This window comes from Hypomesus transpacificus, chromosome 3 (genome assembly GCF_021917145.1).
Source record: "Hypomesus transpacificus isolate Combined female chromosome 3, fHypTra1, whole genome shotgun sequence".
Taxonomy (NCBI): Eukaryota; Metazoa; Chordata; class Actinopteri; order Osmeriformes; family Osmeridae; genus Hypomesus; species Hypomesus transpacificus.
In genome coordinates this window covers 10,281,315-10,293,669 of record NC_061062.1, presented here as the reverse complement: position 1 = coordinate 10,293,669, position 12,355 = coordinate 10,281,315, and the positions used below count along the sequence as shown (strand labels likewise).

Sequence of the window (12,355 nt, the reverse complement as noted above, 5' to 3'; positions counted from 1 at the left end):
AATCTCATCAGCCGGTCAAGTAGCTAACATTATGGTAATCGTTTAAATCTTTTTTCTGTATCGTGGAATTATGATTTATTACTCTGTAAAAAGTGCATGTATAAAATAAATTAAATGTATTGTGCAATTACTGAACATTTCAGAGCAAAGTTGACTTAACATGTTGTCTTCTGAGAGAAGCCATATGTCGGTGAGAAAGTGGGGGTACTGGAAGAGGTCAGGGTGATCCAGGATAGAGACCAGTCTACATCCTCCATCAGTGATGGAGTAGCTATATGTTGGTCCAGTTCCTCTATAGCCATAACCAGCCAGACATTGATCATTGATCAGTGAACAAGTCACATGTCCTTAAACTCCCAGAATCCTTTTCTTTCTCTAGTCAATAGCACCCACACCACCAAACACACACAAAGGTTAGCCAGGCTATTATTTCTTTTTTTTGTCAGTCCAGATGTCTGAGTTCAAGACCTATTGTTACTGATTTATGAAGCAGTAACTCCTGAAGAGCAGGTAACAAAAATACGTTTGTAATAATAAATTAACCTGATCCTGAGGGTAACTGACATTTGAATAGTAACAGTTTAGTCAATAGGAATAACATGCTGCCCATTCAAAACAGCTGGAGGAAGCACAGCAAGCTCCAGATCTGTTTTTCGTCTTTCTCACTAATAGCATTGATTTTCCCTGCTCTCTGCCTACCTCAGGCTAAATCAGGTTGGACACAAAAAGATCCACAGACGTAAGTGTGTGGCTCTCAGGTCGCCATGACAGCAACGCCACTGTAACAGTAGTGTTGTCATGGCAGCGGAAACCAAGGTTCTCTTGCCGTCGACCACTATTCATTTATCTGACAAGCTTACAGACGCATTTACACATGCACTCACAAAGCCTTTTGAGACATGTATAATATGCTATTACTATGCAAAAGGCACTGGATTCTCTGATGGTGCTACAAGTTGCTAATATTGCTGCAGATGAACTGACAGACACCAGCCTAGAGAGATGGTTGACAGCAATTTAGTTGTGTTCTGCTGTTGTGTTCGTACTTTGTTGTAGGCTTTAGTGTGTGTGTGTGTGTGTGTGTGTGTGTGTGTGTGTGTGTGTGTGTGTGTGTGTGTGTGTGTGTGTGTGTGTGTGTGTGTGTGTGGTATTGAGAGGGGAATAAGTGGGATGAGTGTTCCCTCTTAACAAAAGGACTACGTCAGGAGAGGAGAGGAAAGGAGAGATGAGAGAGAGGGGGGAGAGGAGAGGAAGGGGGATGGGAGAGAGAGAGAGAGAGAGAGAGAGAGCTGATAGGAACTCAGAGTTCTGAACAGAAGGGGGGGTTTGAGTCATCCGCCTCACAGCCTGGGTCCACCAGAGATGAGCTGAGGCCTCCACCTGGTGGTCAGATAGAAAGCTACACGCTACGACATCAGGAAGCTGTGTGTTTTCAGCCTTGGCAAATGCAACCCAGTGACTCAGGATAGGCAGAGACTTCCAAACTAGAGCTATAATATACTTTTCTAATTACTTTAGGACATCATTAACACAATGCATTTAAAATGCATTTAATTCAATTGGTTTAAGATCACTGGGAACCAAGTTGTGTGGTGTCATGTGTCAAAGTACATAGATATGAATCCCTCGGACGGTCACGTGTCTAACCGTGGGTGTTTGTGTTCCAGGTGTGTGAGGAGCCCCCCTCAGTCCGCACCCCCCTGAAGGAGCCCTTCTCGCCCCTCGGAGGGGTAGTCTCCACCGAGCCCTTCCGAGGCTGCTACGTCCGCGCCCAGCCTTTCGATGACTTCCCATCCAGCAACCGACGCTACCTGCCCCCACAGGTCAGTGCAGAGCATGGCTACCGGGATAGAAAAACATTCCCTACGAGTTGAATACTGAACATTCTTCTGCCTTCTGGTACAGAACATTCCAGAACTGTCTTTTGATTGGTTTGACTGAAGTTTGCGTCTCTCCGTTTGTCTGTCATTTGAAAGCCGTTCTCTCTATTTGTCCTTTCAGGTGTCCTTCAAGTCGACGCGCCACGTGAGTTTCCACATGGACGAGGAGGAGATCGTACGGATCAACCCCCGAAAGGACGTCCACATCCGGGGCTACGAGGACTACCGTCACCCGGTCATGTGGAAGCAGGATGTGGAGAGAGACGATCCAGACTTCCCCACCGCCTTCCACAAACTAGACGGCAAGAAATGCGAGTACCTCTTCCCAGAGGGCCCTGGTGGAGAGCCCCACTCTGGCCCCGGCATGGGCATGGGCCCGACCCTGGGGCTGGGGCTGGGCAAAGACTCGTCGTCCTCCATCAAGACCCAGCCCTCGCCGCTGCTCAAGTCCAAGAAGGGACGGCGGCGGCGGGAGGACGGCGAGCGCTCGCGCTGCATCTACTGCCGGGAAATGTTCAACCACGAAGACAACCGCCGGGGCCAGTGCCAGGACGCGCCCGACCCCATCAAGCAGTGCATCTACAAAGTCAGCTGCATGCTGTGCGCCGAGAGCATGCTCTACCACTGCATGTCCGACTCGGAGGGCGACTTCTCGGACCCGTGCTCGTGCGACACGGCCGACGAACAGTTCTGCCTGCGCTGGCTGGCCCTGGTGGCGCTGTCCTTCATGGCTCCCTGCATGTGCTGCTACCTGCCGCTGCGCGCCTGCCACCACTGCGGGGAGGCGTGCCGATGCTGCGGGGGCAAGCACAAGGCCGCCGGGTGAGCTCCGCACGCGGGCCCACACCACCACCCTCCCAGGTGAAGCCCCCGGCACAGCTAGCTAAACACAGGAAGCGGATAAAAGCGGAAGAGAAAAGAAGCCGCCAATCCTTTTTTTGTCAATTACCTCTCCAGACGGGGCTGACATGTTGTTGATCCCAGCTCTGAGGGGCGTCGGGGAGATTTGCGTTTGCGTCCGTAGCCACGAGCAACGGAGGACAAACCCTCAGCCTTCGCTAGGCTCACAGGAGGTGTTAAGTTCAGGAGCTTAACGTGAGGAGGAAGAGGCGACACGATTAACAGACTTGGAGATATTACTAAACACACTCACACAGACACATGTACAAAACACACACGCTCACACTCGTACATATACAGAAACCAGGCCACCAAGTCAGACTCTGCTAAAGGTAATGTGTAACTTTATGAAGGAGTATCGTCTTTTGTACAGGGAGTGAAAACGACACGATTAATTAAAATTTAAAAAAGAATACAAAACTATTGTCCGTAAAGAAAAGAAAAAACGTACTTGCTGTTTGAGTATGCTAAAAGGGATATGTTCTTGCTTTTTGTGTATTTGAAGTTGGGTAACAGTGGCCTTTCCTTCTCAACTCAAGCATTTGCTGACAGTTAATGATTAGACAGAGAAAGTGCTCTAGACATGGTACCCCCCCCCCCACCCCACCCTTCTTCAAAGGTAACCTTCTATTCTAATGGTACATTAACTCCTTGAGCGTCCATAAGCTACTTTTACAGTTCAGAGATGTCGCTGTGTCGTTTTAGCTGTTTATCGAATGATGAAAGAAAAAAAGAAGTATATAACACCTTATATTTTGCGATGGTACAGTCTGACATAACTTTTGACATTCACTTAGACGTTAGAATGGTTTCTTGTATTGGCACCACAATTTAGACTGTTTAATTACATTCTGTGATAAAGGGATCGATTCCATGAGCAGAAGGGAATGACAGGGATAGATTTGCTATCCTCCATCCCCTAAAACACGTTAAAAACAAATAACATGAATGCATCTTAGATTACTGTACCTAAGACCAATATGTCCATGTACTTTACCAGAATTCAATTAGCTTGACTTTTCACATTTGCTTCATGGTTAAACTGGTGTTTTTGTTTTGTTTCACTTTTTTCTTCCTTTTTTGCTCCTGCTCATTTTCTTGTCATTTTGAACGTAAAGCTGAAGTTTTGCTCAACCAGCAAGTTTTTAGTTCAACATAGGTGAATACGGGGATTTGTACAATATAACCCTTTTGTAGAATAATGAGGCACTTAAATTTGACTAGTTCTCGAGGGGAAATAATTCTCTGTCTTAGAATCAGTCTGCAATCCGAAATCACCGGATAAACACAAATTGTGATATAAGAAAAAGCCCACTTTGAAAGCACTGGTCTGGTCTCCAAGCTTTGGTTCCAGCTCCCTCTCTAAATTCCAAAAGTCCTGTCTGTCTGTCTGTCTGTCCTGTGTTATGCATTGGTATGGAAGATGAAAACCTGCTGTCATTTTAGAAGGTCACCCCGGGTCCACCGTCTGACGGTGAGCCACACTAGCCCAGTGGAGCGTCAGTGGAGGCATCGTCTTCCCTGTCTCTTCAGGATGTACACTTGTACTTTTGTGGGTGGGTGTTTCTGTATGGACATGCAAGGAGATATACATGGTGTTCTAACTAGGCTATCTTTTATTGACTCATGACAATTCTGACAAGATATTCTCCAGAGGTATAATAGGTAGATAGCTAGCCCTGGTCGGACCCCAGTTTAATATTCCCGGAACAACAAAATGTATTGTTCATGACTTAAGTGCAAACACAAAGACTGTGTTTTTCGGAATTGGTATTCAATTCCTGTTCAAAGTAATTACAAGTAACGATCACCATTTCTAATTATGGGCTCTATCAAATTAAAGCCATGCAATGTACCCATAGATATGCATCCCCTCCTCCCTCCATCCACACCTGGAAAACAGGAAGTGACATGCAGCCTGTTCTCCTGGCTGGATGAGAGGGAAGGGGGAAACCACTTGTTCCCAATTCCAGCTCTAATATGCCGGGTCTGTGGCACCAACCCTCATTAATTTCTATGCAAACTATATTTACCATAGGGAACACATAGACCTCTTTCCAGAGTCCCTATAGACAGTGACTGGGACACTTTGACGCTAGCTAGCTTGCTAGGAAGGCAGGTAGGTAGGTAGGTAGGTAGGTAGGTAGGTAGGTAGGTAGGAAGGTAGGTAGACAATGTACAGCAGGGCTCTCAATTCTTTTCAAAAGTTTGGTCTGAGATTACCATACCTGTCAACATTTGGGTACAAAAATCGAGGAGACCGGGGGGGGGGGGGGATATTTCTGATTGGCTGGTAGGTGGCATTTAACTCTGTATAACTCGAGATAACTATCAACTTGACGGAAAACTTCCCTCACTATGCCGGCGCCTTGTCCATTAATTGTATATAGCGGGACACGTATTTCCTTACTTCTCAGCGTGAAAAATAAAAGGTGTTGCGTGAGAAATGGTTGATGAGAAATGATTGAAGTGCGTGAGTCTCACGGCGAATGCGTGAAACTTGAGAGCCCTGATGTACAGTAACATGAGCCCAGGTACAGCAGCAAATTCCAAACGCGTGTAAATAAGTAACACTATATTTAAATACTGATCATAATCCCATTTGAACATGAATAGATACAGCTGTATTTATCCCTGCTGTCAGTATATACTGTAGCTTCAATTGACAGCATTATGTACATAGGTCACCTTTTAGTATTATTTCACATTGAAAAGTAGAGGGCGTTTGTGAAGGAAATGACTATTGAGCTTTTAATAGTTTCTTTCTAGTTTTGTACGGAGGAAGGAGGATAGGGCTAACGGTACAGTAGTGACAGTCCACTTATTTTAAAATAAAGTTTGATATATAAAGCTGCTAGATACAATCACTAATTTTATTGTGTTGAGAGAGTATGAGAGAGAGAATCTATGAAAAACTGTTAAAACAATACTTAGTTCTCAGACAGCATAGAACAGTGTGTATGTGTGTGTGCGCTTGCTGGTGCGTGCGTATGTGTGTGCATGCATGTTGGTCCATCTCTATGTAATCTTCTCCTGTTGTAATTGGATTGCCCTGTGCAAGGCAAGCTGAACCAAGGTTTGATGAACTTGATTAAAACTTGCTGGCTGAGAAGCAAAATGTATACATTTATACAAGTTTAGAGAGATATTGAAATAACATATTTCATTCTGCATTAACCAGCACAGTGCAACTTGCTGTCGTGTACTGTATTATATATGCAACCTGTCTGTCTGCTTAATTTAATTTATATTTTATTTTTTACCCGCCAGTTAACTTGGATACATAAGACTTCAGTTTTAACCACTTTTCTGCTAGTCTTTTATCCTCTTTTGATCTTGGAAATGGTGCATATATTTGGAATGCATACAATGTACATTCTTGACTTGTCTGGGTGAAAAGAAATGTCTATATAAAAAAGTTTTTTCAGTGTATTGTTTAAAAGAAAAAAAAAGATGACTTCTTTTCACAGCAGTTAAGTGGTTACTTTTCTCCGATGCTTTTGGTGCACTGATGATGTACGTAGGCTTATTTTCATCTTAAAGCGCTTGATGATGTAACATTTGTGATTAGTTATAAATAGTGGAAAACATTTGTGTTTTTTGAAAATTGCAGTATAAATGGTACTCTAATTCTTCTGTAAACACTGCCCGTTCCCTTTCATGCATCTTTTCTTTCAGTTTCTTCGTGTCATCAACTTCACACATCCTGACAACCTCCAAAAAGTGCCTCATGCCCCTCATCGTTTCCATTGAAGACTTAACAGCTCTTGTTCTGGTTGTGTTGGTTTATATACGTCTAGGTATTTCTATCATGGTTTGAGAATACCAAGTATATGATGTAAAATTTATAGTTCAATAACTCATGTCATAGTTGTATTTTCTTTATACAGATGTAGCTTGTTACTTTTCATAAATATATAATGTAAATATGCATACATATGTTTGTAACTGTTTTTATGTTACATCATACACTTGTAATTTGACATATCAAATAACATTATCATAATAAAATGGTGAGTTTTATTACTGTGGTGTTGTGTGTAATTATTAGTGTCACTACAGGGGTGTTTGTGTGTGCGCTTGATATCAAGATTATCATCAGTCATGTATATTTTTATATATTTAATATAACGGACTTTTGTCTAGTACATTTCTAATTGGTATACCGATACAATACTGAATAGAGACAACTGTGTTTCAATACTTATCTCACATCCAAATGCTGAAATGAAACGACGACATCTTGTGGTTGTTCGGGCTCTACTGTGACGGAACGTATTGGTTGTAACACACGAGGTGGAACCGAAATAATCCTCGTTTCTATACGGAAGCCATTGCCGTTGCATTCTAACTGTTGCAGAAAGCATCACACAATGCACAGTTCAGTATTGCTGTAACTCGTTAAAATGTTAAGTTTTACGATCGTATTGACCAATAATTTAACACCGTTCTGATCTTTGCCACCTCCTCCAATGGAATGTGATATTTTGGATGTGTTGGATCAAATAGGGTAAGTAGACGAGCGTACATGGCAACTAGGTTACGCCGATGTTGCCAGCCCATGCCATGGACATTGCTTTTAGCGATGTATTCTTTACGGAGAAGCATTGGTATTGGAAGCCAGCTAGCGAGGTATTTAGTCAAAATACGAGGTGTACATATGTATGAATATATCCTTATGACTACTAATACCACAAGAACTAGCAATACAGAGTCGTGCCCATTCATTCATAATACTGAATGTCACAGCTATGACGGACCACTGCTGGAGGAGGAGGCTCTGGTTAAAGCAGCGGAAGCTGGACTGGCGTCTGCTAAGTATGTGAACTTGTGTAGATGGCTAGTTCTCCAACTGAAACCGTTATGCAACCTCGAAGAAGTCATTTCGTCTTCGCCAGGTAAGCAAGAAAAGGCAATTCTCTCCCCATTTACACGAGCAGCTTTTGGACATAAAACAAATGTGTAACATCCGTTGTCAATTAGAGGATTCGGATAGCCTGCAGTTTGAAATCAGTGGTTTGCTGAAGGAGTTGAACTGTCCCTATCAAAGTCTGGTCTCAGGGATCCTCCAAGGTGGTCTCCATAATAAGAAGGACTCTCTGACGCTTTTATGTAAGTTATAACATTTGATCAGATTTATGCAGTCAAACGGCAACTATGTCTACAACAATTTAACTCAGCTTTGCCTTTGTGTATATTGTGGTGTGTCATGCAGTGTTTCTGAGCTCCGAGCTGCAGGCTGCACAGATAGTGAGGAGCAGACTCACCAGAGATGAAGAGCATGATGAGGAAGGGAGTCCACAACTGAAACACCTTCAGGCCATCTGTGAAACTCTAAACATCCCAGAGCCAAGAGAACCAGACACAGCAGTGCTATTCTCCGAAATTGAGAACAAGGTGAGTAGGAATAGTACACAGAGCATTTTGAAGACTGACGCCGTTTTTATGACATAAAATGTAATTGCCTAAATGAAATGTAAATGTAATGTAATGCATAAGCAAGAATTCCAATTAACCTCGTGCTTATGACAAATAAGCTGGACTTGAACTTGAATAACACCACAGCTAACACTGTGACATGTATTGCTGGCTTTAAACACTGCAGATTGTTCTTGGGTTGAACTTTAATCTGTGTCTGTTTCTCCAGATAAACACAGTATTGCAAAAGCTTCCCAAGGAGCACATAGGAGAGCCGGCTATGAAGCCTGCCCTCAGCAGTGAACAGTGGGTGAGCAGAATGCCCTACACCATTGAAATAGGGATGTCATGAGATTGAGATGCAAAGACTTGCTTGGGTTTCCAGAAACAATGATGAATTTCTGACCTTTACCTTCCGCTCCAACAATGTGTGTCCACTCCTGCTGTCTGCTGACAGAGCAGCTGGCTGCTTGATAGAGTTCCAGCAATTTGATGTATTTTCCGGTCCAGCAAGGAAAATACGTTATTTTACTGTGTAGTATTAGAGGAGCATACCCGTCTGTAAAAACGTTGCAGAATGACGTTGAAGTCCATAATGATTTTCATATTAGAGCATTAATTACATTGTAGAGCAACAAGTACACAATATTCAAGGGCACCATTACATTCTGTTCCAGTCTGTTTCACAGATAAGGTGTGCGTGTTTCCAAGTCGACTTAAAGACGTGTTCTACTCTGACTCCACAGGAGAGGCTGGAGGACATCAACAAGGCCCTGTCCTCGGAGTACGAGTGTCGCCGGAGGATGCTGATCAAGCGTCTGGATGTGACTGTGCAATCCTTTGGATGGTCTGAGAGAGCCAAGGCAGGTGGAGTCCTGTAACCTAATCCCAGCTTGTGCTTTTTCTTCCTCTTCTTTCATCCCCTTAGAAAAGCCAATCCAGATAGTTTTTGTCCCCTCTGCTGTCATTGTGTCCCAAGTCCAACCTTAATCCAGCATACCTGAAAATACTAATTAGCTGTCTGACACACTGAATTGTGTCTGTTACAACTGGGGTTGGAGTGCAAATCTACAGGAACCCTGTAGACCCTCCAGGAGCGGGCCATCAGACCATGCCTGCTTCAGCCGTCCGTTCAGACATGGTTAGAAACAGCAGAACATGTCAGATGTTAAACGTGTGTGTCTGTGTCCCTCCCTGCCTGCTCTGTCAGGAGCGGGTGGACAGCATGGCTCGAGCGTACCAGCCTAAGAGACACACCCTGGCACTGCTGCCGTCGGTGGGCATGGCGGACCTGCTGGCTGCACGGGAGGACATCTGTAACTTGGTGAAGACCAGCAGTGGCTCCAGCAGGGAGGGAACAGCCTGCGCTGTCAACAAGGTAGAGCTGCTCTCTGAACACCTCGTTAGGACTTCTCATCCTGGGGACAGCCTTCTGGCATGGAGATGGGGGATGTGGTCCGGTTAAATGTCATTCTTGATCTTGGCATTGTGTTTCTGCTTAAATCGTATTCATTTCAAGTTCGTTTATTTTTTCGTAAATCAGGCCTCCATTTTATAACAGTGATGGCTTATTATAAAATATACAAATATTTGGCTTGGGTATCACTGTAGTTGATCTGACTCATCCTGTATTTAGAGAGTAGAAGGGTAGGTCCAATAAGGATGTCTATATTTTGTCCTGCTGTTCCATGTTTCTCCGCCCTCATCCACAGATCCTGATGGGGAGAGTTCCAGACCGAGGAGGCCGGCCCTCTGAGATGAATGCCCCTCGTCCCGAAATGCCTCCATGGCAGAAGAGGCAGGATGGTGGAGGGGGCTGGGGCGGTCGAGGTGGAGGAGGTTGGGGAGGGAGCAAGGGAGGGTGGGGGCAAGGAGGAAACCAGGGTGGACATGGAGGAAAGCGTGGACGTTACAAATACTAACTCAAATTTGTTGGTGCTCTCTTGTTGCTCTTTGATTTTTACTTTTTTGTTTTGAATGGCCAGACATATCATGAACTGAACTGAATTGGTAAATGTCTTTCAGACATATTTTATTATTTTGCTGTTGTGATTGAAATATAGGCTTACAGCATGACATGAAATTATATGAATATTTACAATAGCCACTTTGCTGTGAATCAATCTTTTTCTAATTCAATTGTTTCTAATTAAATGAATTATGATCAAAGTTGGCACCATCCTAGAATTAAATGTTATGAATTTGTTTCCATTGTGTACTCAGACGGTAGGAATACCCTATTTATTGGCGGCAACAGGCACGGGTTGTACCACAACATCTTAGTATAACACCAATATGTTATTGCAACATAAAAAAGATTGATCATAGATCATGAAAACGCAGATGGCAAAGGTTTGAACTTTGAACCAAAGCTGTAAGACCGTCCGCAGGCTGAATCCTCAAACTAGTCCCCAGGAGTGCAGCTACCCTGTAATGTTCTTCCGGAGGCAAGGAGTAGTGTGAATAATTAAAACAATCTCCCTGTGAATCAATGATAGGCTGTATTGGTTAGCATGATGGTTCCACATGTGCATTATTATTGCTCCCAAGTTATTATTACGCAACAATGGCCGAGTCTGTAATCACAAGTCAAATGAAACGTTTATAGCTGAAGACCACCGAGCTGAATAGGCCCACAATCTGTCAACTGCGGTTACAGATGGAATAAGAATAGTTTAACCTGACCCCACACTAGCCTCCTAGGTTTAACAGTTGGTGAACCGTTTAACAATGAGTGAAAAATGCGGCACAGAAATGTTTAGCGTCCGTGCCCAGAAAGGACTTGAACATCCAAGGCCAGCACCTCCTTCACCACTAACGGAAGATTTTACCAAGGACACAATGGGAGACGTGTGGGAGGACAACGGTCAAGAGCTTGTCACTGCTCCAACCAGCCTCCGACGCCCTCAACATCCTAAATCCGCTGCCGTTTCAGGAGAGAATACCATCGCGCAAAGACGAGTGGACAGTCAGGGCTCTCACTATCAGCAGGACCAGGGAGATGCCAGCGTGACAAATAATGTTAAATATGGCACCATGGATGACGTCGCTAATTCTCGCCGGTATATTAAACATAACATGAAGACTGACACAAGAGAGAAAGCAGAACTCATCTACATGAACAACTTGTACAGAAAAGAGAATGCTGAGCTACAAATGGCCGAGGAGTTGGCCGAGGAGAAGACGGAAGCTCTGCGTAAAGAGAACATGGAATTTAGGAAGCAAATCAGACGCCTGAAGAACTCAAGGGAGGACTCGGAACCCTCGGAACCCCTGAAGGAGAAGATCAAGTGCGTGCGTGCGGGACTTGAGCAGCAGAGCAGGACAGTCGCGCGGCAGGACGCGCAACTGTCACAACTAGTAGAACAGAGGGAGATCCTCAGGGGCGAGATTAAAAGCCTAAAAGCCGATCTATCTCTCGACAAAACACAAATTAAACAAGACAACTGCAAAATACGGAAAATGAACTGTAGCGTCAGCACGCTACAATACCAGATTGAGCTGGCCAGACATGCTTTCAGTCAGGAAAACCGACAGATGAGAAACAAAGAGTTGGCAATCGAAGAGCTGCAGTTGTTCATTGCGGAGTGCTTATCCTGCGAACAGGCATGTAAAGGGAAACTGGAAGATCTGATGGGTCAGATTGCCATCGTCAAAAACGTAAAAGGAATGGGGGTGGGAGATGCATTGGGCGGTTTCTTTGAGTGCAGAAAGGCCCCTTCTCTAGCCGAGGAACTGGTGGGAACGAGCGCCCTCATCGGAGAAAAGAGAAAAACTGAGGTGACACAAGGCTCTTCTCGTGATTGCTTTCATTCCTGGCTGAGGACGTTGAGAGATCTAATCGGGTTACCGGGGCTCGTCCACCACGCAGGGATGTTGGCCCTGGGCGTCATGATGGCTTTCTGCCTGATGGTTGTCTGTTTGCCCGGCGCCTGTCCTGGTGTTCACGGGCCTCAATGTTCAGAGTTAATCCAGAGGGCAGTAAAAAAATTTATTGAGCCATACTGCTCAATTAATTATTTGGCTGCCACTCTCCACTGAACTAATTGCCCCGCTGACTAGTCCTTCTGAGTGTTTCCGTATTTAACCATGCAAACAGTAGCTCTTGATTCATTCTTCCAAGCCAGTGACTTCAGAGACATTTAGTGTGGTTATTA

General features: G+C 44.4%; 2 protein-coding genes across 2 annotated transcripts; both read left to right on the top strand.

Moving 5' to 3' along the window:
- Positions 1–1,649: 1,649 nt before the first annotated feature.
- spred1 (sprouty related EVH1 domain containing 1) lies at positions 1,650–5,584 on the top strand (the record flags this gene model as incomplete). Its single annotated transcript, XM_047051915.1, has 2 exons — positions 1,650–1,823; positions 2,002–5,584. Coding segments are annotated over 2 exons (879 nt in total), but the record flags the coding sequence as incomplete, so codon positions are not given.
- A 1,528-nt stretch (positions 5,585–7,112) lies between these two features.
- On the top strand, positions 7,113–10,409 carry fam98b (family with sequence similarity 98 member B). Its single transcript, XM_047015672.1, has 8 exons — positions 7,113–7,290; positions 7,530–7,678; positions 7,764–7,892; positions 7,996–8,177; positions 8,428–8,508; positions 8,945–9,061; positions 9,409–9,576; positions 9,911–10,409. Exons 1-8 carry the CDS (start codon positions 7,253–7,255, stop codon positions 10,118–10,120), a joined length of 1,074 nt encoding a protein of 357 aa, XP_046871628.1. The 5' UTR covers positions 7,113–7,252; the 3' UTR covers positions 10,121–10,409.
- The last annotated feature ends 1,946 nt before the right edge of the window (positions 10,410–12,355 follow it).

What these genes read in the sequence shown, in the direction of transcription:
- fam98b (XM_047015672.1), top strand. Translation starts at nt 7,253, where the DNA reads ATGGAATGTGATATTTTGGATGTGTTGGATCAAATAGG. An exon ending in GGACTCTCTGACGCTTTTAT is followed by an intron (nt 7,893 to 7,995) that starts GTAAGTTATAAC and finishes TGTGTCATGCAG; the next exon opens with TGTTTCTGAGCTCCGAGCTG. An exon ending in GATGGTCTGAGAGAGCCAAG is followed by an intron (nt 9,062 to 9,408) that starts GCAGGTGGAGTC and finishes CTGCTCTGTCAG; the next exon opens with GAGCGGGTGGACAGCATGGC.